Below are 25044 nucleotides of genomic sequence, written 5' to 3'. Positions count from 1 at the left end.
CCCTGTGAGTCAAATTACATCCTTGTTATTTTAGAGGTGAGGAAACTGAGGCTCTGAGAGGTTAGGTACCTGCCAGGATCATGCGGTTTTGGAGTTGGGACTAAAGCACAGCTCTCCAACTGGAAGACTTATGTTCTTCCCACTCGACCACATGGCTTTGAGAGCTGTCAGGAGGCCTCAAGGCCTTCCCTGAGGCAGGGGCCTGCGGGCAGCTTCAGGCCTGACCCAGCACAAAGGGATGTGCCAGGAACAGGGGATCACGGGAAGGCAGAGGCAGCTGTCCAGGGCCTTGGGGCTCCAGGAGCCAGGTGTGAATCAGAGCCAGCCAGCGGGGTTGACGTGAACTTCAGTCTAGCTGCACTGCCCTGAGGATCTTTGCAGTGGGAGAGGAAAGCACTGGAAAGTGGGGGCCAGGTTTGGGGACTTATCCTGCCCACCTGAGATGGAGTGTGGGCAGACTGCACGCACCCGAGGAAGGCTGTGAGCCCATTCAGGCCCTGACGCTGTGGGCAGGGAAATTGTCACCCACCTGAAAAGCTGTGTGACTCTCCACAGCGGGGAGAGGGACATGCACCTGAATGCACAGGCTCTGCCCCCAGGGGTGCATGGGGGCTCCACGCTAAGGACCAGGGTGGACCAAAGGGGACGATCCAGCCTCACGTCTACTCCAGGAATGGAAAGTGATGGCATTATGACTGGGTGCCAGCCCAGGGGCCACCGGAAGGACCACAGAGGCTGGGGGACCCCTGCCAGGCTGGAGAGAATGACTGGGAGTCCTTACTAGGACATTTCATGGGGCTCAGTATGGAGCCGTCCACAGCACATTATAATCCACGGACTTATAATGTGAACTTCAACTTCTAGGCCTCCTTCCAGGAAACCAATTGAAGTGCAAATATAATTTTCCAGAATTTTTATTAACGAAAGATACCAACTGAGTTCAGGTTAGTTAAGACGTGCCCAGGAGGTTCCCGAATGTTACCAGAAAGTAGAATTTTCACTTCTGTGCTGTGATGGGGAGTTCCTCCTGAGCCAAGCTCAGAAAGACCTAGAACTCAAGGTCAGGGGACATAGTGCCACGCTAACGGTGCCTTAGCCTGTCATAGGAGCTGTGGTATAAGAAAGGGGCCTCCGGGCCACAGACATTGAGAGATCCAGCAGTTAATCAGGGACAGTGTGCATGTCTGAGATAAGGCCACCCTCTCCTCTTGCCCCGCAGAAAGACACACAGCTCCCGGCAGCTGTTTCTGCAGACGCAGCAAGTCTGTGCCGGAACAGCTGCTTCTGATCCAGTGGCAGAACAAGGGGTTGAGGTAGGTACCTCCAAGCCATGGCCCAGGGCTGAAGATGCACATGCCCTGTCCTTGCTTCACCGAGCAGCTGCCTCTGGGGTTGTCACCAAGGCTATGCGAAACTCAGGAGGAAGAAAGGCTGCCCCTCTCCCCCCACACACTCAGGAACCAATCAAGGCTCACAAGCACTGGTTGATGGGCAAGAAATAGCCAAAATCTGGGGCCTGAGGTCCAGCATCCAACCCTGATCTGCCTTGATTTTCTCACCTGCAAAGTGGAAGTGCCTGTAGCTGCGTTCTCCTTAGGGCCGTGACAGTGAATTGAGAAAAGGTCTCGCAGGGCCTCTGGGCTCTTTTGCTTCCAGATTTCACATTTTTGCTCCCTGTCCTCCATTTAGCTAAATTAAGCAAAGACTCCCAGGAGAAGCCCCTGCTGGAAGGATTCTGCTTTTTGAAAGCCAATTGTTCCCATCGCTGATTTCCACGGGGTATGTACAGGAAAGCAACGGACTCTGCCTCCTGTTTATCGGAGTTTTCTCAGTCTTACTTTGTTTTTGATTTTTAAAAGTTAATTTTATTGTTTCTCTTCTTGTAATCTGTTATAAATCTATTGTTGAATGATGTGTGAATACACAAAAAATGAAAACAGGCATGCTGCAAATGCTAGATTTATTATAAAGACAGCAGCCTTGGAATCTTCTCCTCAGAGGTCCGGCCATTACACAAAAGGTGAAAACCTCACTCCGGTCTCATTGGATTGTGTTGTAATCACCATCCGTCCTTCCACCATGCTCCAACCATGGCTTTCCAACCATTCAACCATCTGTCCACCTAGCCACCCATCTTTCTACCCATACATTATCCATTCATCCACTAATCCATCTACCCCTCAGCTATCTATCATCTATCTGCCATCTACCTATCAGCTATCTATCCATCCATCCATCCACCCACCCCTCCATCCTTCTATCCATTCGTCCTTCCACCCATCCATCCACCTATTCATCCATCCACCCATGCACCCTTTTAGTCAAGAATTTATTAAGCTCTACTCTGTGCCAGGCACTGTCCTAGGTGCTGGGGATTCAACAATGAACAAAACACAAATTCCTGACCTTGTGGAGCTTAAAGTTGATTCATGCTGGATACTGTCAGTTGCAAAGAGGCCCCCCGATTACCCCTGACCTCCCATGGCAGCTTCTTTGCCTGGGAAGAGGAAGCCATGGGCGGGAGGGTGTGGGGAGGGGGTGGAGGGATTGGCAGAATTTCAGCTGTAATGTTTTCACACATGTTCTACCACAAATAAAATGCTGGGTTAACGAGCCAACGACAGGAAATAATTCTCTGCCATTGGAACATAACTTGAAGGAGGTTTGCATAATTAAATGGCTGAGAAACGGGGCTGCCTCTGGCCTCCCACAAGTCGCACAGAGGTGCTGCTCTGTACCGAGAGTGGTTTAGTCTCACGCAAAGCCCAGACGTGGCCACGGCCACTGCCACTGTCACGTGGCAGACTCACAAGGAAGTGACTCGCCTTTACAACCTGGGGCTTTCACTTGGGTCATTTTGAAAACTTCAAGCAGATTGTTCGACTTTCTGAGCTCCAGTCCCCTTCTATTTAAAATGGGTACATGCACCCCTACTTCACTAAGTTCCCGGACGGTACAGTATCCTCCAGGGTCAACGGCACATTGGCCTGTGCTCATTTCCCCTGAACTAGATATTCGAGGCCAGTGGCCATGCAGAACCACCTCCTGAACTTGACCTCTGTTTGCATCCAGCCCTTTGGGCAGTGCCCTTTAATATCTTAACTCTGCATTAATTCCAAACAAATTCCTTTATTTGGAGAGGAAACCAGCACAGGCCCACACTGACGTGCCCTCTTGGAATCATTTTCAATGGCCCGCTTGCCGGTTCACTCTTCCCTTATAGGAATGTTGGGTGCAGCTGGCTAAATACTGTAGCTGGGTAATTACATTGATTCTGACGAGCAGCATTTTCATTTTGCTAAATGTACCTGTTCCTTTAATTTTTCCCTCTCTCCATGGGTAAAGATTGCCATTCTGTACCTCCTTCCACCCAACACTCTGAGGAAGGAAATCAAGATTTTCTTAAAGTTTTCATTGAGAAAAAATGTCACCCTTAAAAGAGAAAACAATTTCCTCCAATCTAATCTTAATAAAATATAAAGGTATTTATGACAAGTAGATTTAATGAACTTGAGCAGCTCTTCAAGGTCAAAAGGGGATAAGTTCTAATGATGTGTTTTGTGTGCACTGATTTTCAGTAGAATGAGTTCTAGAGCATGGATTTTCAGGCTAAGTGGCGTTTTTATCAGTGCCTACCCCAGTGGTTCTCAACCTTCCTAATGCAGCGGCCCTTTAATACAGTTCCTGGGGGTCACGACCCACAGGTTGAGAACTGCTGGCCTACCCCATCCAAAGCTCTGGGGAAGTTTTCTTGAAAAATTGCAGTACATTTTATTCCCTTGAAACACAGGGAATAAAATGAGCACAGGTCTCCTCAAAAAGAAATCCAATTTCACCGTAGCCTGAGCTGAGGGTGTTCAGCGAGAGGTCTGCCTGATTTCTCTTTGTTCTTCTGAGATCAGATCAGGCTGGACTTTATTCCAGAGTGTCTTCTCTGCTTGTCACCGTTCTGACCTTTGCTCCTGTTCGCAATGAATTATTGGTCACTTTTTGAAAGAAGTGAAATGGTATTATAGTTATGTTCAAAAATTTCTCTTGTAGAGGCACCCACTGAAAAACTTACAGGTGAGAAGTTGTGGTGCCCAGGACTGTGTGAACAGATTAGATGAGGTGCCCTGTGGTGAGACCCATGGCACTCAAAGCACCCCCATCCCAAAGCATCCTTACCCCAAGGGGTGAGTCCTTGTCTCAAAGCACCCCTATCTCAAGACACTGCTCTCCAAAAGCCTGCAAAGCGTCTCGTGTCCCAGAGCACCCTTGCCAGCGTCCAGCACCCTTGTGCAGTCCAGCTCCCCCAACCCCCACTCACTTGCCTGTCTTCCCCACTACCGTGTGAGTTTCCTGAAGCCAAGGAGCACTCCTGATGTGTCCATGCCCACCCTGCTCCCTACGCCTTGCTCATGGTAGGAACACAGTAAATACTGGCAGAGTGAGTGAGCCCTTTACTCTGAATTGTTCTATTAACTCCCTAACTGGGGCCTTCCAAAGCTGACCATCTAGAAGAGAAATTAACAAACTCATGTTTTATATTTTTAATGTTTCTTGTATATATATCAACAAGTAGAGAAACATTTTATAAATAAAGGAACCTTTAGCTATAATTCCCCATTTCCCTACATATGTATACTTGCATGCTGACCTTTGGGACGCCCGGTATTTCCTGCAGTGGGCCTGGCCTGCGTCAGGGAAGGGCTTCTGTCTTTCCAGCCGTCATTAGCCAAGGCTGCACTTGAGTGGGGACCGCCCAAACCCAGTGGTGCATCTAGATGTGCTCTGTGTCCAGACAGCTGCGTGGGAGGCATCAAGGATTCCATCAATGTTTCCCAAATCAATGAGGCAGCTGTACAACTTCTGGGGACGCAGAGTGGCAATGCCTTCTCCTTAAACATGGCTGTTTGGGGCAGGTGTAAATGTCCTTCCTGAAGGTCAGACCTCTCAGGTGAGTGTGAGCTATTTACTCTGGAGAGCAGGGGACCTCCCCTGCTTCCTTTCTCACCCTGTAGCACCCTCTGCACTCAGCCTGCTGCTTTCCACAGCCAAGTGGGCCCTGGGGAAACAGGTTCTTTGCCATGAGTCATTAGACCAAACAAAACCAAAACGGGTCTAATCTCCTCATCTCAGCATCAGAAGGAAAACCATGGCAATCGTTCTTTCTAGATACATATATTGCTCTTTTGTGGCTCCCTGACATAAAGTCCGTAATGGTCACTTTACTCCAGGGAACTTTCACCTCGAGTGTATAAGGCCAGAGAGGTGTGTGCAGTGAGGTACCACCTGGAGTCTTAATGCAGGATTGGTTTCAAATGTCTATTAATTATTCCAAAATAAAATGAGAATACCTTTTTCTTTTATAGGAAGTCCACCTCTTTTTTTGCAGATAGTAAGCCCCTTAATGTGGCAAGCTATGGGAGCTCATACGCTGTATGACGCTCTTAAAGATGAAGAACTCTGTCTTAAAAGAGCAATCAGATCCTATCACTGTCCTAAAAGAACAATCAGATCATATCACTGTTCTAAAAGAGCAATCAGATCATATCACTGTCCTAAAAGAGCAATTAGATCATATCACTGTCTTGCCTGAAAACCTTCAAGGACATCCCTTTGTTCTAGGGATCAAAACCCTCATTCCTGGACTTTGGCCCAGAGCCTCTTCATTTCTGCTCAGCACACCTGCAGCACCTCCAGACCTCCTGGGCTCCTGGACTGGCCCCTGGGCCCCTGGCAGCCGCACTGTCCCCTCAGCACGCGTGTGGTCACTGTGCACATGGCAGGTTCTCTCTCCCAGCCCACGGGTCCCCTTCCCTTCTCTTCCTTTGCGTCCTTCCTCCAATGTTTTTATTTGCTGTTTTCCCACTCCGCTCTGCCCACTAGAACACAAGTCCCATAAGGGCCAGGATCCCCAGTGCCCTGCTCCCGCTGTGTGCCCAGACCCTCCCCACCCCCCCCAGGGCCTGGCACGTGGCAGGGGCTCCGTGAACATGTGCTGCAGACTCGGCTGCACTGCCCTGAGGAGATGGCCTGGCACTTCCACTCTCATTGAAACAAATTTTTGCAAAAAATAAAGCCATTTTTTTGAATGGTAATACAACATTTTTCGTTTGTTTTTACTCCAGGAAGTGATATTTGCTATATTTATATATTACTCTATTTACTATTCCTCACATTTCCCCCTTCCTATAAATGTAGCCTACTTAGCCCTCAACCCTGTAAGACCAAGGGCTCCAAAATATTCATTGATGGAGAGACTCCACAGTGCTTAACTCCCACACAATCCCCAGATACTGTTTTTGGCAAAGCTATTTCCAAGAGAGGTCTTAAATGTTAACTATCCAAAGACATAAAACACACACTCTCACATGCACTCAAAGACCTGGATGATTAACGAGACAACCCATAAGGAAACCCCCCTCCGACCATTCCTGCAAAGTGCAACCAAAGTCTCGACACCCAAGTTGCTGCAGGATTCTACTCCAGCCTAGAATCTGAGGGCCTCGGGTCCAATTTGTCAGTGATAGCAGTTGGTTAATGTTTGCAGAGTCTGGATTCTGGAATGCTTCCTGAATAATAAACAAGGTGGGAGGGTTTTAAAGAGAAAGAATAAACAAGGTGTATTAGGGGATGCACTTTTCCCCTTTAAATCTTCTGCAACACTTGGTTCTTTTTGATTCTGAGGCTTTGAGATTATTAAAGCAGTTACTGATTCATTCCTTTCTGAGTCACCTTCGGGCTAAGAGTAAAAGTAACGTTTTTGTCATTTCCCACCCATGCCTGGATCGGTAGTGGGCAGGAAGAAGGCAGAGGGTGTGGGCCAGTTTAAAACAAGCTGTTCACACAGAAAGTGCGGACATGTTACTGAGTGGCGGTGGCAGTGTGCTCCAAGTCCCTTCTAGCCGCTGTGAGTAGGAATTCTGAAAAAGGCCTTTAGCTTTTTTGACAGTTCCACCATCCCTGTGAGCTGAATAATAACGCCACCATCTCGCATTTATGGGGTGATTTACAGTTTACACAGATGCATGACCTCATTAACTCCACACTGTTCCTCTCCCAGGACACTAGAGGGAGAGAACCAGCACTCCGAGATGATCCCGGCGCAGCCTGGGAGCCTCCGCCGTGCTGATGGATGACTGAGGGCTGACGGGGCCGCGCGACCTCCCCCTCACCATGGGCTTCTGTGATTAATTCACCCACTTGCCCAGGAAGCTGCTTTCCATCTGAGAAAATTAAAAACACCACTCTCTGGACAGGAATGTGGGATCATAAATGAGAGCCAAATAGAAAAGATTTATACAAAAGCACAAGCTCAGCAAAAGAGAAAACCCAGAAATTGCTAATATGATATAAATCAAACAAAGGCCATTAGCAAACCCCTGGTAAGGAAAAAAAAGCCTTCTAAATGATTTGCTGAGCTCTTAACAATACTATTTCTACCTATGGTGTTCAAACATCTCCAGGGTAATTTGGCACGTGATCTTCAGCATAGCCGTGAAGACTTTCTAATTCCAAAAGCTTCACATAAAACTTTACAGAACACCAGAAAATATGCCTTGCTGGTGACTTCAGAATTATATAACTTTTAGAGATGAAGGGGCTATGAGCACAGGTGTCAAAGTTATTTGTGTAATATGTGAACAAGTAAGTGGGTGGATAGATGGATGGAAAAAAAAAGGAAGGAAGGAGGGTTGGATGGATGGATGAGTAGATGGGCAGATGGGCAGACGGACAAAGACTGACCCTAATTTTACTGACCAGGGCCAGAGGGATTACTAACCTGCCTGTATTACTAAAAACTCCTGGTGTCAGAACTGGGACCACAAGTTCTCTTTAATCTCAGTCCTGTTCCTAATTTAGATATTCCTCTCTTCTACTTGCTGCTTTTATCAAAAATTCAAACCCATTAACAATATTGATTAATAACATGATCTCAGTCACAGGGAATCATCCCTGGAGGCACATGGGCTGATGTATTTGTGCCCATTTGATGGTTAAGGAAATTGAGCATGGAGTGAGTTTCCTATTTCACAAGCTCATAGGAAGCAAGAAGACACAAAGACTGCTGATTTGCACGCCCCTTCCTGCCAACTGCATTCTCTGAGAGCCACACAGCTTGTCGCCCACTGTTCCTGGGTTCTGCCTGGGCTTGTGAAATATGGGAAACAGAGAGTTCGCACAGGCCCATGGTCCAGCCTCACACCCTAAGAAGGACCTTCTTGCTCCAAATGTCCAGCAAATAGTTTTTCTGCCTGTGCTCAGACAGCTTTAACGACAAAGAGCACAGTAGTCTCCAGAGGGGCCTGCCTCCCTTTTGGAGAGCTCTACTTGTTAGTACCTTGAGTTTTGCAATGTTTTACTTCTTGTTGGGGTTGATTGAAGACATTTCCCTGTGGGCACAGGTCCTTGGTTTCTGTCATCACAGACTCGCTAAAGTTTTGGTAGCTCCCCTGAACTTGCTTAAGATAGAACCATGAGATGGCCTGAGGCTTTGCCCTAGTGGTGTTGATGGACATGATCAAGAAGCCACATGCTGTAGAAAAAGGCCTTGCGATGGCTCCCAAGAAGAGGCAACACCCAGAGGTGAGCTGCGTGGTCCTGCCCAGTCTTTGTTTTGGGGGCAACTAGGTGCCCTGCAAACCATTCAGCACGAGCCCCCACACACCACTGCTTGAGAAAGTACAGCCACATTCGCTAACAATTCCTCCCTCTTCTGGGATTTTTAAACCTCTTCAGCAGGGGTTGGCCTCAGGAATGCTGACCCTTGTGCCACTGAGTCTTCATAGAGTCCAGTCCTTAATCCTCAGAGCAGTTGCTTCTTGTCCCAAAGTCTCCTTCCAGCAAACCCAGAGAGCAGACTTGGCCTGCCAAGTTCTGTCAAGGTAACTGTGGTGCTTCAAGGGATAATGACAAAAGACGGCATTGTCCTATGTGTCCAGTGCTCATCTTCCCTTACTAACAAGAATCTTCCTAAATTAGCCCCAAATTCTAGTTTGAGAGATACCCTTTAGAGATATAAGAGCACATCAACATCCTAATCTCTGCAAGTTGTATCTGTTTCCACCTCATTTGAATGCTCCAATAATGGAACTGTCTTCCTTTTTTTTCTGATTGAGATAAGCCTAGAGTATCAGAAAGGCATTAAATGAGGAGAAACGACATAATTTACCAAAGCAGAATGATCATTTTGCTTACATCTCTAAAATCTGGTAAGGTGATGTGGGGTCAGAGACAGGGACCCTACAAATCCCCAAGCTACTGAGACACTGCAGATCGTACCCTAGAGCTGACCCCAGAGGATGACACACCTCTGCCCAGAGGGTTTACAAGGCCCTTAGGACGCTGGTTCCTCATAGGCTCAAACCAAGAACACGTGTCAGAGCTGTGGGATAATTTGCGATGTATAAACAGACAGCCTCTGTCCTGCCACTCCTCAGGGAAGAGGGCAGGCCTCCTGCCACGTAGCGAGACAACATCAATGCCGGTGACTCCCAAGAGTTGCACAGTCCACTCTTGGGAAGGTGTTTCTTTTGAAAGTTTCCGTGGGTGCCCTGACCAGAAAACCAGGAGAGCTTTTGACTCCACCATTTCCCAACACACATTTCAAGCCACCCAGTACCCCCGAGCAGGTGGAGGCTTCAGTACTTGCCCGGTTGAAGGGTTCATGATGCAGCCTCCTCTATCGGCAGCCGTCTGGCAGCTACAGCCTCTCTCCAGTGTGTCGTGATTCATCCCGAAATTGTGGCCCAGCTCATGTGCCAGGGTCACGGCTGCACCAAGGGGGCTGTCTGAATGGTCCTCGGGAGAACACAAGAGCACAGACATATAGTTCACAATCTCCTTGGTCCTGATTTGTAACCCCATTCCCCACAGACATTTAGCTTTCATCAACATTTGACTTAATCTAATTCCCTATAAGGGGCCAGCCACTATTTAGTTTAAGCTTAAAAAACAGACATATTTCACTAATCTAGTTTGGGGTCCTTTCTGCTGAGGAATGTATGTACATCTCACATCTACATATAAGATTTATCACGTCTTTACATGATATAACTTAGGCAGGGGTCTCCATCTCATGTCTTACAATACCTCATAAAACCCTATTCACTGAATCAAGCAAAAGTTCTCCCATATCATAGGAAGAGAAAGCTCCTTCCTTTGTGGGTAACGAAAGTAGCATTTTATCCTTAACTGAGATGATGCTGACATGAAGTGGGCAGGAAGCACGCTCTGTGACATTCTCAATCAGACTGAACAGTTGTGCAGAGCATGCCTCTTTTTGACTGCTTGCCAGGGGAGGATGCTTAGAAAATTCATAATAATTTACAATAAACCTGATCACATTGGGTAAATGGTTTGAAGATATGTTGAATTAAGATTATAACCAGTTATGTCTTCTCTTGCTAGCCCTTTGTGTTGTCAGGCAGATTTTGGAAATCGGTCCTGATTCTCTCACTTTTGCTGCTGGGGTGCCCTTAACCTTTTGCTTGGTTGTGGAAGGTGGCTTCCCCAGTCAGCGAGCCCTGCTTGGCCATCCCTCATTTAGTGCAGTGCCTGGATGACTTGGCTCAGATAGATACTAGAAATTAACTAAAACATATAGTTGCTTAACTTCAACAAACTAAAACTAGTTAGTGAATGTGACTTATGGAAATCGTGCCCACAAATGGTGTTTCTCAAAAGGCCTACACAGCAGAGTAAAGAAGTTGCCTGGCTCGGCGCCTATAGCTCAACCGGCTAAGGCGCCAGCCACGTACACCTAAGGTGGCGGGTTCGAATCCCCAGCCCGGACCCGCCAAACAACAATGACGGCTGCAACCAAAAAATGGCCAGGCGTTGTGGCGGGCGCCTGTGGTCCCAGCTACTTGGGAGGCGGAGGCAGGAGACTCGCTTGAGCCCAGGAGTTGGAGGTTGCTGTGAGCTGTAAAGCCACGGCACTCTACCCAGGGGGACAGCTTGAGGCTCTGTCTCAAAAAAAAAAAAAAAAAAAAAAGAAGTTGCCTTATGTGTGTCTCACTTTGTGCTCCCCAGGAAAGAGAGAATAGCTTTTCCAAGAGGCTTCCAGGGGGAGGTGCTGCTGTGGTCTGAATGTCTGTCCCCTCCAGAACTCGTATTTGAAACTTATTCTCCAATATGGCAGCCCTGAGGGGTGGGGCCTTGAAGAGGCCATTGTGCCATAATAGTGCTTTGCCCTCTGAACTGATGGGTTAACAGATTAATGTGTTATTATGGGAGAGGGTCTAGGGGTTTCATAAAGCCCCCCCTTGCCATGTGATACCCTCCGCTGTCTTGGCACTCTGTAGACTGTAGAGTTTCTGCCAGCAAGAAGGCCCCACCAGATGTGGCCCCTTGAGCTTGAACTTCTCAGCCTCTGTGATTATAAAATATAAATTCTTTTTCTTTACAAATCACCCAGCTTCAGGTATTCTGTTAAAGGCAACAGAAATGGACTGAGATAAGTATGATGCTGTATTTTAGAGAAAATGTTATTCCTGGTACAGTTTTGTGAGGCCTCTGGAGAAAGGCAGTTCCATGTAAAGTCTCACAAGTTTGTTGGTGGTGTTAACTAGGCTCAGCCCAACAACAGAGCAGCGTGTCAAGGAATCAAGCTATTCCTTGAATAGAGGAAATTCCTAATAAATTACCTTGTTTAGATTTTGCAGTTTCCTGTTGTAGAAAGTTCTACAAATATGTTCAGGAAATCCATTCTCAAGAATAACACACATTGGCAAAGAGAATGTAGCCAGTCTGAGAAAGCGGAGGGCTGAATTTAGCAGGCTTTGGCACAAAATTGAAGAAATTCATTCCTAAAAAATACTCTACTTCTGATTCTTCCGTATCACAGAATATCTCGGTTTTGCTTTTGACTGCCAAACTCTTTTACGTTCTTTCATGCATAAGTGATTATAAACAGAATGTCTCTTAAGAGCCCGATACACAGTTTACACCTGTAATAAGAAGAAAACTCTCCATCATGGTATTAGCCCCAAACTAAGACTCTTTTAGGCCAGTTGGATACAAAGGTCTGGCTTCAAAGTTACTAAAATTGATGATTTGCTCTATTTTGGAAGATAGAGAAACGGCACCAGACATCATGTTTTCAGTTCCGTGAGAACTCCTGCTTCTTGCTGTGTATTTCCTTCTCTTAGGTTTGTGAGTCCTTGAGTGAGGCATGATGGCGTGTAACACTTATAAATTTATCTTCAGAGACACAGCTGGAGAAAGTTAGTCTAGAACAGCGGTTCTCAACCTGTGGGTCGTGCAACCAGAATACAGGAACTGTATTCAAAGGCTGCAGCATTAGGAAGGCTGAGAACCACTGGTCTAGAAGGTTTAGGTCTGGTCAAGATGTTGACCTTGCTGATCTCATGAATTTTATAGAAATTCAAGGTGACGTAGCATTTCTATCCTATGTGATGTTTGTCTAATCTGTGGAACGCACAGGTGTCTAAGGGTGATGCTAACTGCTGTCAAGGGGTAAAACTGACTTCCTGATGACTTCTTAATGAATTATACATAATTTGCTTATATTCCTCACATTTATTTTCCACATATATTTTTTAACAATGGGCTTCCATGTTTATTCTTAAAGAAGGAATCTTGATAAAACGTTCATATAAAAACACGACAAGGGACGTGAGCTGAAGGAAGCTGCTTAAACGGTCAGATGGGTGACAGGAGCATTTCACCAATGCAGGAGAACCTGCCATGCCTACAAAGAATGAGGTTGCAGCTCTAAAAAAATATTTATGCCAACAGTAGGCGGCAAAGTCAGTAGCAACTGACTGTGGAACCATGAAACAGAAAATTACTCCCTCTTAAAAATTTACAGGCGGCTCTGTAAAAATACAGTTGGGATCTGACTAGAAATTAACCTGGCACTAACAGAAACCGAACTTTCCAATGACTTCCATGGTGGAGATCACATACAGAGCTTCTCCGTTCTCAGAAACCCAGACGGCAGCCCACTGAAGCCAGAAACCCAGGGAGTGGGTGCCGCCCTCCAAACAGCTCATACATTTCACACAGGCTTACATTAATTACTGGCCGCTGCACCCAGACAAGAGGAAAATGTTTGTTATGTATATTTGCTAAGAAGATTTGATTAGGCAGTACGGGGAGAAAGTCACAGTCAGCAGAACATAACTCCTTCCATCCTTTAATCCAGCTGAATGCTCACAAACGTTCTGTTTAAAAAATGTGGAGGAACTCACGGTTTCTTGGAAGGACGGGGCTCTGTTTGTTTAAAGGAGCTGGAGGAACGGTCTCTGAGGACACTCCCTGTCTGAGGGCTGGTGCACAGGGGCACTAAATTTTCAAAACGGGGACAGCGGAGGGTGGAAACCTCTCCTTTAATGATCTGGTGCAGTAGAGCTGGAGTCCCCTGTTGGGCAGCCATCAAAGCTACCGTCCTCTTAAATTCGTAAGAAGTCCCAAATATTCTTCCCACTTTACTTCCTTTCACAAACATATATAGCCCATATATGACAAAATTATCCTCGTAAAGCAATAAACCTGGGTCTCTGCCTTCCAAGAATAAGGTTATTTTAAAGACAAATTGTACACCGGCCAGAAGGTATGTAAAGCATTTGCGGTGGTAAAAAGTCAAAAACCTCAGACTTTTGGCTGTTGGGCTGGGAGGAACATTTGGCGAGACGGCGTGCCTCCCCATGGAGCTGCATGATGAGGGCAGCCCCATGCCCTGGCTCACCCCAATGTAGAAGGAATTCCTAGGCTGGAGAGTCCTGGCTGCAAAAGGGACATGTATGACTTCTCTGAGCTATTCCACATGACCACCTCTCCTGTGTGTGTGCGACTTGTGCTTCTATTATAAACAGCACCTAAAATAGTGTCAGCTATGTAAGATTGTAAACATAGCTTGAGTAAGGGCAGAATTCAACTGGAAAAGCATTAAAGGAAAGGACCTAGCGTCACAAAGCGAGTCCAGAGCAGCAATTTCTCTGGGGCATCACTGACAAGGGATAGCAGGTCCTGCTGTCCTGGGCTTACCATGACGACGCCCCCAGACTGCTCCGCGGTACACATGCTCATGATGGGCGCCATGCCGATGGTGGTCCCTTGGAAATAAACCCCACTAGGAAATAAAAGAGAGGGCTTTCTTTCATTGAATATAGATTGAAGCCATTGTCTACTATTTTAAATTCTATTGGACATTTTTGCTACAGAATATGCAAAAATAAAAATAGCTAATGACGGTATGTTTACGCATGCTTTGGATTTTTTCCTCTTAGGATTTTGCTTTGGTAGTTGCATCATGGTCCCGTCATCCTTTTAGAGTTTTGTTTTCAAGACTGAGACGATGACTAGTCATTTCACTTATAAGTTATTTCCTGCCCATTTCCTAACGGACCCTAGGGAGCTGCCCCATTTAAATAGTGTCTGTTGATGGAAAGGCTGAAAAGAATCACAGAGCACCACTGTTAACTCAAAGACGCGTCTTAGGTGGTTTATTAGATGCTCTCTTGTGGCTGAATTTTGCTTTCCTGGGTAACTCACTATAATTCTGCCCGAAACCCAGACTCCTTTGAAATTTCCTGCTAATATTGCTTGCAGAACTGAAATTGGCAGGAAAGTGGTCAACCTGCTGGAGCTGGGGAAGAATAAGTGAGCACCCACGAAGCCTTGGCACCCAGGAGGCTTCTGGAAGGGGACGTCGTGGGTTGGCGCAGGCTTCCTCCTACCTGGAATCTTGACCTGAATCTAATCATGTCAAAGGCCTGTCTAATGAAAATGCTGCTAATTCCAAATTTGTGAATGAAAAATTAAGCATTGTATTTGTTGAATATCCTTTAAAGGAATCAAATGATTTACCAATGCAATCATGGCCATGTATATAGACAGATAATGCATGTATTGTTTAAAAGTTAGATATTTCAGCCATGGTCAATTAGACAGAAGGTAGCAAATGTATATAAAATCTCATCTATCCATCCATCCATCTATATGCCCGTACCTATCCCACTATCCTCACACTCACAGTAGTAGAAATTTCAGACTATATATATATATATAGAGAGAGAGAGAGAGAGAGAGCGCATCTGAACAGATACAATTATACATGTATATAAAGAATAAAGCTATATAAGATGTTAACTTATTTCCAGATGTTCAAATTGGACAGACTCCATTTGGGAAAAAAATCAAAATGAAACGCTCTCAATCAAGGCACATCAAATGTATTTTAGTAGTTCAGGACTAATCAATGCATAAAAAGTGAGGCAACCGCAGATATCCAAGGGAGGGAGAAACCCCTGTGAAAGTGGCCAGAATGAATTCCCAGGGAATGCCCACAGCCGCCCTGCAGAGGTGGGCACTTCTCAAAGTCAGAATGGGAGGGATCAGGTTTTTTAGTTTTCCATAAACGTTCAATAAGCTAGACCTGATTCACCAAAGGAAATTGTGTCTATCCCCGAAGCTTTCGCTTTGGTGATAAAAGCTATATGAGGACAAAAGAATAACAGAATTGTTGAAAAATTTAAGTAAAAATTCGTCACTCTGGAAATAACTATTTAATACCAGTTCAGACTATTAAAGGCTTGTTATTTTCTTTTAAACATAAAGGTGTCTGTAATGCCTCACCAGTCTGTTATGTTATGGTACGGCTATGCTTCACCATGGTTTATTATCTGCACGACACCCATCACTCTCTGGAATTTTCTTGTTAATGTTTTCTTCCAGCAAACTGGAGATTTCTGAGAGCAGGACATTTATGGTGTTGGCCACCATTGTGTCCAAAGCTCCTAAAACCTGGTTTGCTTCCTAACATGTCCCCCATACATACTGATGTAAAGAAGGCACACAAGTTATCGTGCTCTGATCTAGAACACAAATGAGTAACAGCCCAAACAGGACAAGGGATGAGCACTTTTTTTTCTCACTGGACAATATTCACCCCAATGAACTGTACTTAGATCTTATATAAACACATATTTTTTCATTAATAATCTAAGGAAACAGACTTAAAAAAATAGCCTACTCAGGATAACTTTATATCAAGACTAAGACCAGAAAAATTGGCCTAGGAAAAATGTCCAGGTTCTGAAGGAAGGAAATGAGAGTTGTGAAGAGGGCGTCCAAAGAGTCTCCCTAACAGACCTGGCAACTTCAGGCAGGTGTGGCGTCTGCCCCACTGATGTGAGCTGAGGACGCCCCTGTTCAAGATAGCATGCTTTTCAGGAAGGTGTGTGGCTCTGGGGCCAGGCTGGTGGTGCCAGGAGGAGAGAGGGTTACAGGGGGCGCTGTCTCTTTAAGCAGAAAAAGGACCCCTTACCTGATCAGCTGTGCGTTGTCGTGGGATTTTCGAGGTAGAAGCTTCATCTTCCTCCAGTCCAGAAATTCATGGAGGCTGGTGAACGGGTCCTGACTTATGGAGCACTTGTCAATGTCGTTCCACACTTCCACGCCTACCAGCACGACCCGGATGTTCAGTGGTCTGTAAAACTGGGGGAAACAGGCATTCTTTGGGGATCACATTCATGAAAAATTAAAATGAAAAGAGACTTGCATTGTTTGGATTTCATGGACATCACTGAGAAAAACATCTCTGTGCCACTTTTTCCGGTGGCATTAGAAAGGTTTGCCGTGCCTGGTGCACAGTGATGTGCTACACTGGATTCCCACGCGCTGACCAATCAGAGGCTGAAGGGTTGAGACTTTTCACTGTCTGCTGGAAGCACATTTCAAATGATTCATCTGTGATTTAAAATGGGCACATAGACATATATGATAGCCAAAGACTCTAGTTAACTTCCACAGCAAGAAAAACAATGAGTGAATTTGGATCTTTCGACACTTCTGGCAAGAACAATAATTTGTTCATTTTAAGCAAAACGTTCTATGAGTTACTGACAATGAGTCTGTATTAGTTTTAGAGTGAGGACTCAGCGTTGGCTGACACTGTGATTTTCTGTTACCTATAATCAACCTAGAAGGCTTCAATTAGATGAAAACGTCAGTACTTTACAGAATGGTAAAGGCATAAACAGAGCCCTTCTTTAGGGCTGTAATGACCATTCTTCTCGCCACAGCCAGGAGTTAGCTCACCAACGCCGTCTAGGGAAAGACTATTAAATGAAGTGCCTCTTTCACGGGCTTGTGGACATACCACTCAACGTAAATGTTCTCATCCCCTGGCTGTCCCCACCCTCGGGTGCTCCTGACTCCAGCCTACAGCACATACTCCACAAGAAGATAGACCTGGGAGAGGAAGGAAAGCAAGTCTTCCAATGACTGAGGGATGGTTTGTCTCATAGAAGCCCAGGGGTTGGGATGAGTGACTGGGTAGAGGTATGGACATGCATCACTCAGCAGGGAGATGGCTCTGTGCTCAGGGTGGAGGGCATGAGGATGTGGGGCCACTGGCTGGCTGCAAAGCCTTCCCATGGCCTGCACATACAGGCAGCACACAAGGAGAGAGCCCTCACCTCTGAACCCCCAGGTAGCCCAGGAGAAAAATGTGGCTGGTGATAACAGCTGCACACAAGCTCCAGGTGTCAGCTGGTTCTGTGCTCAGTTGCTAGAAGCCTCTGTCCACTGAGCACCAAAGTCACTGAGGCTCTGTCTTTGGCAGTGAAGCGCCATTCCAATGTGGAGAGCCCCAGATTCCAGCCCACATAAGGCTTGCCCTTCCCCTCGCTGGTTCCCCTCGCTGGTCCCCACCGTCATGTGAGCATTGGGTCAGCAGAAGAGCATGAGAACAAACCACATCACAGAACATAAACTGATTGCCTCGGTCCCACTTGGTTTCAAACAGATAACACTTACGAACATGACATTAATGAGTAATGACAGGATGACGTGACTCAAGTCCCGACCAACAGTGTGTTTTTAATCAAGAATTGTGTGGCCTGTGCATCTACTCGGAGTGTCCCTCTCAGGCTTCCCAGGCAAAATTAAATCCCTGGACTGCTCTGCACCTGGGAATGCTCAGGTCTGGCTGCCATCCTTTGAGGAGTGACATTTTCAGCTATATCACCCACAAAGGTAACAGTGAGCAGACAGCAGAGTGGGTTTGACGCGATGTGTTGCTGATGCCAGCTTGTTAAGAGATGTCCTCAGAGGCAATACCCTGCCTGGGCTTCAGGGTTGTCCTCTGTGAAGGGGACTCTGCGTTTGTCTCCCCAGGGTGTTGTACGGAAGCAGTAATTAAGGTCTGCAAAAAACTAATTGCCGTCATTTCTCAGTGGTAAGTTTGCTGGTTACTAACCCAGGAGCTTTTCATAATAATGATGGATTCTGTCTTCCTCCCATTGGCTGCCCCCAACTACATCTTTAGAACAGACTTTATACTTTGTGGTATAGAACGTACAATCTCCTCTCCTAAACTAGCGCCACTGTGAAGCAGTGGATGAACTAACACATGCCCACAGAGGAGAAAAACTCATTTCAGCTGAAGTTGAGGGGAGGGGCGCCAGCAGAGAGCAGAGCTGAGGATGCTCTCACCACTGCTACCCACATGCTCAAAGGCCACCAGAAGTTATGGCCCAGAAGGCTCAGCCATTACTCCACTAAACTCCAATTTGGTGATCTGCTGAGCAATTGTGCAAACGGATGTCCAGGGATGCTGTACGGGAGGGGTCGACACATGGCTTTTAGGAAGAAATAAGGGGGTGGAATCCCCTGGGTCCTCCAAAGGAATGTGTAGGCTACAGGCAACTGGTTTGAGGGAAGAGGGAAGGAAAACTGCCACACAAGTGAAGACGCTCAGAGCAATGAAATACCCAGAAGGGGAGTCCTTTCAGACCAGTCACTTAGTCCACAGCAGGTGTCACCCCTTAGCGAACAAGAAGGCAGGCGGATGGGAGGAGAAGGGTCAAAGAGGCAAGCTGGCAGCGATCCTGTCCTCTAAGGCAGCTGAGTCCTCAGCAGGAACCGGGACCTGGGATAAGTGTCCAGAGTTTGTCCTCCAAGTACAGGAGCCAGTGGTGCAAGTGTTCTGGGTTACACACATCAGGGATTTCCTGGATGTCCCAGAAGGTCACCTTTTCATTAAATCACTTCCGTGTCTTCCAGCTTGGGTTGTCCTCTCTGTCCCAACACAGCCCAGTGGTTATCAACTTCGGATGGCCCAGGAGAGCCACGAGGGCAGCAAATGAGGAAAGTGCCACAGGACGGGAGTCATCATTTTCAGGCAGAGCACGTCCACTCGTAGAATTGCAAAACTGACATTTGGAACACTTAACAGAGCCAGGGCCACCAGATGACAGCCTTGGACACAAAGTCCGTTAAGGAGTTGGAGGGCCCCCACCAGGCCTTTGGGGTCTGCCAGGGCAGCCAAGGCTGCCAGGGCCGGACGTGTTTGTGTGTTCAGCAAACGGGCTCCCTGCCCACCAGAGACCCAGGAGTGGCCAGGAGGGCACCCTCCGCCGACCATCAGGGGTCTTCAGTGGCGAGGTGTTCTTTAATTAACAGTATATATTACTAGCGACCTCACTGCTCATTTTTGGTTCTGCGAACTGAAGTGAGGTATAACCTAGAGTAAAATGTAAAAAGTGCAAACACTGAGGGCCAAAACGTATCACTTTAAAGAATGGGTTTTCAGCAATTTCCGCTTCGGGTTTACTATAGTTCATCACTTGCTTTTCCTCCCAAAGCCTAAGAAGACCTCTTGTCCTCTCCCTTTTGTGTGGTCTGAGGACAGTCCAAGCCCTTCCCGGCAAGGTCCAACTTGCTTGCCTTGGGGTGATGGCCAGGGCTGGAGGCTCAGGCACCCGAACCTTCAGCCTCAGTCCGTGTCTCTCCGACTCCGGGAGCACCAGTGCCCAGGCTCCACTCTGGGCCAATTGAATTGTGATAAAATTGGAACCCAGGGGCTGAGACTCAGGAGTCAGTGTTTCCAAAAGTAAACAAACATACAAAGAAATTGACACACAGATGCCTGGGATTTGCACAGCAGCCTGGACTGCTATGCAGTTTGACTCCTGTCCACCCTTTGGCAGCAGGACGCACCTTTCACCAGGGATCTCCTCCTCCTGATTTTGTGATGAAGTTTACTTTGCAAAGAGTAGCTGCTGAAAACACACCCACAAGCTGGGCGGCCAGGGGGCAAGGGTGATACCATACCGATGACCCTGTGTGTTTTCCTGAGTTTTAGAAGGTTCCATCAGTCATAGCCTCTCTCTGAGAGCCAGGCCCAGATCCCTGACTGTTCAGTGTGTCCCCCCAACTCTGGACTCCCACTTCCCTCAGCTTGGCCATGGGGTCCTGAGTCTCACAGCAAGGGCAGCTAAACCAAGGCCATGTCTGCTCCCTCCTGGTCCTGCAAATCACAACCTCTGCACACCTCAGCCTCTTCTGCTCCAAAAATGGAAACAGAGAGCCTGCGTGTGAGTATGAGCAATACATTCAGCGCCCGGTGTGTGGCAACTGCTAAAACCACGGGTCAGTAACTGCATCTCGAATGCCTCTGAACCTTTGTCCTTCTCACGTCTCCACCGACCCTCCCTGGTCAGGCCTTTATCATTTCTGTGCGGTTGGCTCCTGCCCAGCCTGTTTGTCTGTGGTTACTCCACTCTCCACGCCTACTTCAGGGAGATTTCTGTCTGATTCTGTGTCTCTCCCCTGCCTCTCCACTGATAGCAGAATAAAACCGAGACAGCTTTGGGGGCAGTCCAGAGCCACGGGTGGATCCCTGCAGCTTCACTCCCTCCTCCCTAGCTGTGCATGTATCTACAAATCACACGCATGTGTACACACCTAGACACACACGCACATGCATGAGCGTGCATGCCCAGGGGAGCAGAACAGCATCTCAGTCCATGAATACAAATGCACACACATGAACACACATGTGCACACACATACACGGGAACACACGTGCACAAAGTGGGCACACACATGCACGCACTCCCTTCAGTCCTAAGGAGCTGCTCGCCACGTCCAGCTTGTGCAATGCACGCCTGGCCCTGTCCTACTCTGCCTGGTGAAACTGCACTCACCTTATAGGTCCCCTTCCTGCAAAGGCTCCTTGCCCCCGGGAAGGAGGAGGTGATTCTCCTTCTGCATTTCCACAACCTCAGTTCACAGCGTCAAATGCCCGGTCATGCCTCGGACCATGCTAAGTGCTTTGTGTGTCTGCTTCTCTACGAAGTCTTGACGATCTTAAGTTGAGGGGCCGTGTGTGATTCATTCTGAATTCTTGATGCATGGTGCTTGGTTCCATGCATAAGGCCTTGTGTATCATGGAGCTGAATTTCTGGAAGGGCCTTTGCCTTCATTTTTCTAAAAACTTAGAAAACCCTATTCAAATATAACAGGATGGCTTGGAAACAAAGCTCTGTGATGCTTTCTCCTGCACGGCTTTGTGGAAAACCCGAGGATCCTGGCTGTGTGTGAAGGGCTCACGCCCTCTCCCTCTCCCACCGTCCTGGTGGGCAGGACTCACAGCGTCACTCAGAAGCTACTGTTGTTTTAGGTCTGTGGTTGCCAGCCACGGTGCACATGAGAATTGCCGGGGAGCCTCTGAAAACACTGATATCCAGCCCCTGTCTTGGAAACTCCGGGCAACTCCATGTGCAGGCACGTGTGGGAACCTGCGTTAGGGGGAGAGTCCTGTGCTGGTGCAGGACAGAGGCTTGGACAGTCAGCTTCACCATTCCCATGCCAGCAGGCAGTGTGGGGAGCAGCTAGTGGGCAAATGCCCCCAGGGTTAGGCCAGATTTCCAGGGCTCTCCAGCAAGGACATCAGTTTTTGTTTTTTTTTTTTGAAACAGACTCTCACTCTGTCACCCTGGGTAGGATGCCATGTGGTCATAGCTCACAGCAACCTCAAACTCCTGGGCTCAGGTGTCCCTCTTGCTTCAGCCTCTTGCTTCTGAATAGCTGGGACTGTAGGTGCCTGCCAGTAGGCCTGACTGGTTTTTCTACTTTTAGTAGAGATAGGGTCTTGCTCAGGCTGGTCTTGAACTCCTGAGCTCAAAAGATCCACCCGCCTTGGCCTCCAAGAGTGTTGGGATTACAGGCGTGAGCCCCCGCACTCTGCTGGGACATCATCTTTGTGAAAAGTGTTTCTGATCTACCTGTTCTTGGTGGGGGAGTTTCCAACAGTTGATTGAACTAAAGGTCAGTTTCTGGGTCCCTGGAAAATTGACCCATGTGTGACTTTTCAATGAGAGCCCATGCTCGGGGCCACATGGGCACAGGCCTGCAGAGATGGGGAGAGTTGAAGGGGTCTGTGGGATTCTCCACAGGGGGACCTGGGTGGGGCCTCGCTCAAGAGTTAGAAGGGTTGGACGCACACTGGAGGGCTCTGGACCTGACGTGGGAGCCCCAGATCTCTGCAGACTGGGACCGTTCCTGGCCAGGAGAGAACCTGGAGAAAGCTGTGTCCCCAAGGCCACCCAAGCCCAGGCAGCGATGGTTTGGCACCTCCTAATGCCACTCCAGGACCCAGGAGTTATGTGCTCCAAGAATGGGAATCTGAGTTCCAGCCCAGGGCCTGGTCTCCTTGCTGATTCTCATACAGCACTTGATTCCCTCAACCTCATTTCCAAACATTTACGCCATCTGAGTAATTCAATTACCTGAGAAAGAACTTACCTTGTCGACGTGGTTAGCAATCTCTATTAATCGCTGCTTCACTTTCTCCAGATCTTTTCCTTGCCTCTGGAACTTAATAATTTTAAATGTCAGTATTAATAACAGCAAGAATATCAGTCAAATCTCATCTTCCCAGTTCCTGGGAATGTAAAGTCTTGGGCTTTTTAAACCACCCAGGACCCTCCATGGCTTATGGTGAAACAAGCTCAAATCTTGCCGAGAAATTTCCCTGGCTGAGGACGCCTAGAAACTCCCTGAAATTCTCCCGAGCCAAGTGCTCCTCAGACAATGACTTCTGTGATTTCCCAGCCTCATAAATGATGGAGGCAGTGACATGTTTTGGCAAAGTAGAAACAGACAACTAGCAAGCAGCCCAAAGCCATTTTTCATATCATCAACTTCATGTTAACTTCCTGAGAAATTTGCTTTACAGTTTTTAAGAATTAAATAGTTAAAGTAACAGGAGCTCATGGAAACATGTCCAAGAACGCAGAAGAGAATGGATAAAAAATTAATGAACTCCCCACTGTCCTCTCTACTCTGACCATCCAGAAGGCTTCTCAGAAACCTTCCAATTCTCTGAGAACTTGCCGAGCCTGTTTCATTCATGTGTGTTGAATGAATCTATGAGAAAATGTCACCTAATTCATACCGTGTCAATCAATAAATACAGAAAAGATAATCTGAAAAAACAACTAATTCAAAATTAATTCCGAGGTAAAACTAACCAGACCGTCAAGCCACAGCAGAGGGAAGGTGGGTAGGATTTCTCTGCGGTGTCTCTTCAGCCTCCATTTGGTCGTTTTTTCCCTCGTTCCTTTTGGTTTAGAACTCACCAGACATTTTGAAAACTAAATTTTCCCCCCAAAATGTTTTAAAATATAATCCAAAGCTACTAGTCACCTCCCTAAACGATTCGCCGCGTTTTGAAAGTGTAAGTACAGAGCTGCTCTGTCCCTTCTGCAGGCTTTGCTATTTTTAAAAAATAGGTTCAGATACATTTTTAATATTGTATCCTTTATAAAACCACTTTTTTAAATGCACGGTTTCCAGTGCTTTCAGGAGCACGTAGACTATGAGTTAATTAAAGCAGGAGAGCAAGTAGGGATTAGCTGCCAATCATTTCCTGTCCTTTTTTTTCCTTTAACCAATTGCACCCAGAGATTTCAAAAAGTTCTTACCTCTCGGTTGTCCGCAACAATAACCAGCTCTACGTACTTGGTCATCTTGAGGGTCTCTCTTTTATGCTGTCAAAAGTAAACACAAATTTAATTTCCCGTGATGCCTCTCCGGGGCTTCAGAACCCTGTCAATGTCTTTTACTCTGCCTACTTCAAGGTGAGACTCTGTCCCCTCCCGTCTCCTCTAGTCCACCTGGCAGATCAACCCCAACCTCAACAATCTCTTTACAAAAACCCTTCAACATGAGTGACCAGTTTCTATTTTGATTTGGGAAATCCTTAAAAAAGATTTTAACATCTTTCTGCTGAATCATCAGTTGTAGGATCACAGAAAGTCAAGATGTTGCTAAACAAAACGGGCATATAATAAAACAGCACCAGAGCTCTCTCTGGAGCAGGAACCAGTCCAGGGCTGCCACGTCAGAGCACACGCAGCGCATTTGAAGATCACTAAGAAAGACGATGGGATTCCATGTTCCATGGATGCTCCCTTCATCTTTATGGTCCAGATGAGCCTGTTTTGTGACTTGGGAAAAGTGGAGGAGAATATATTTTGAACAGAAACCACATAATTATTTGAAAATGATCATTTAAAGACCTCGTTAGCAATCAAAGACTGGAGTGGTCTAGAGAAAAGAGGGCAGCCAGGAGGACAGACAGGCAGGCAGGCAGGCAAGAATGGGGGGGAATAACAGACGGGACCAAAGGGAGAGACACAGGAAAAAACAGTGGTTAAGCAGGAAAAAAAAAGATTACAATCAGTCAAATCTGTTGCTGGAGCATACAGATTTTATAAGAGCAAAATAGTTGAGAAGAACATGGAAAGTGGTTATCAAGGTAGAGGGGCGGAGGGCATTCAGGTGGCAGGAATACGACTCTCGTTCCCAGAAAGGCAGCCTCGGAAGCTGGTTATGTTTTAATCAAACTTCCTCAAAAAGCATTCGCATGCTTCTGTGAATTACTGGGTGAATCCCAGAGGCATTTTTAGGAGAAATAAAGCAATTCGTGGAGGGTGGTCTCAAAAACCAAACATGAAAAACAAAAATCAAAGCCTTCTGTTTCTGCAATAAAATGCCATTGGAGGGAATGGGGGTTGAACTGGCCTTTGGTCCCATGATGGATGCTGCGGCTTTATGAGTTAGCTACATACAGCGCTTGCAGTTTAGAGCCTGTGTGTTACAGCTAATCAGTCTTTGAGACAAAGGCGAGGGAGATGAGTGAAACATGCTTCGAATTGGGTTTCCAGTCACATAACCCCAAGGGAAACATCCTTTATAAAGCAAATCTCCATCAGCCCAGGATCTTCCAAACAGATTTTT

At 46.9% G+C, this 25044-nt stretch overlaps 1 protein-coding gene across 1 annotated transcript in view; it reads right to left on the bottom strand.

Moving 5' to 3' along the window:
- Positions 1-25044, bottom strand: part of ADAM12 (ADAM metallopeptidase domain 12) — a 275334-nt gene that overhangs the window by 52962 nt on the left and 197328 nt on the right. Inside the window, exons 6-10 of the mRNA XM_023515635.1 lie at positions 23727-23792; positions 22546-22617; positions 16280-16449; positions 13999-14083; positions 9638-9786 (exon numbers count right to left, since the gene is read on the bottom strand). Of these exons, the coding sequence (XP_023371403.1) occupies positions 9638-9786; positions 13999-14083; positions 16280-16449; positions 22546-22617; positions 23727-23792 (542 nt within the window). The remainder of the gene's footprint in view (positions 1-9637; positions 9787-13998; positions 14084-16279; positions 16450-22545; positions 22618-23726; positions 23793-25044) is intronic.

The sequence above is a fragment of the Otolemur garnettii genome, unplaced genomic scaffold (assembly GCF_000181295.1).
Source record: "Otolemur garnettii isolate 467f Iridium unplaced genomic scaffold, OtoGar3 scaffold00075, whole genome shotgun sequence".
Lineage (NCBI taxonomy): Eukaryota > Metazoa > Chordata > Mammalia > Primates > Galagidae > Otolemur > Otolemur garnettii.
The sequence above is the reverse complement of the archived record's forward strand: the minus strand, read 5'-3'. Positions and strand labels throughout refer to the sequence as shown.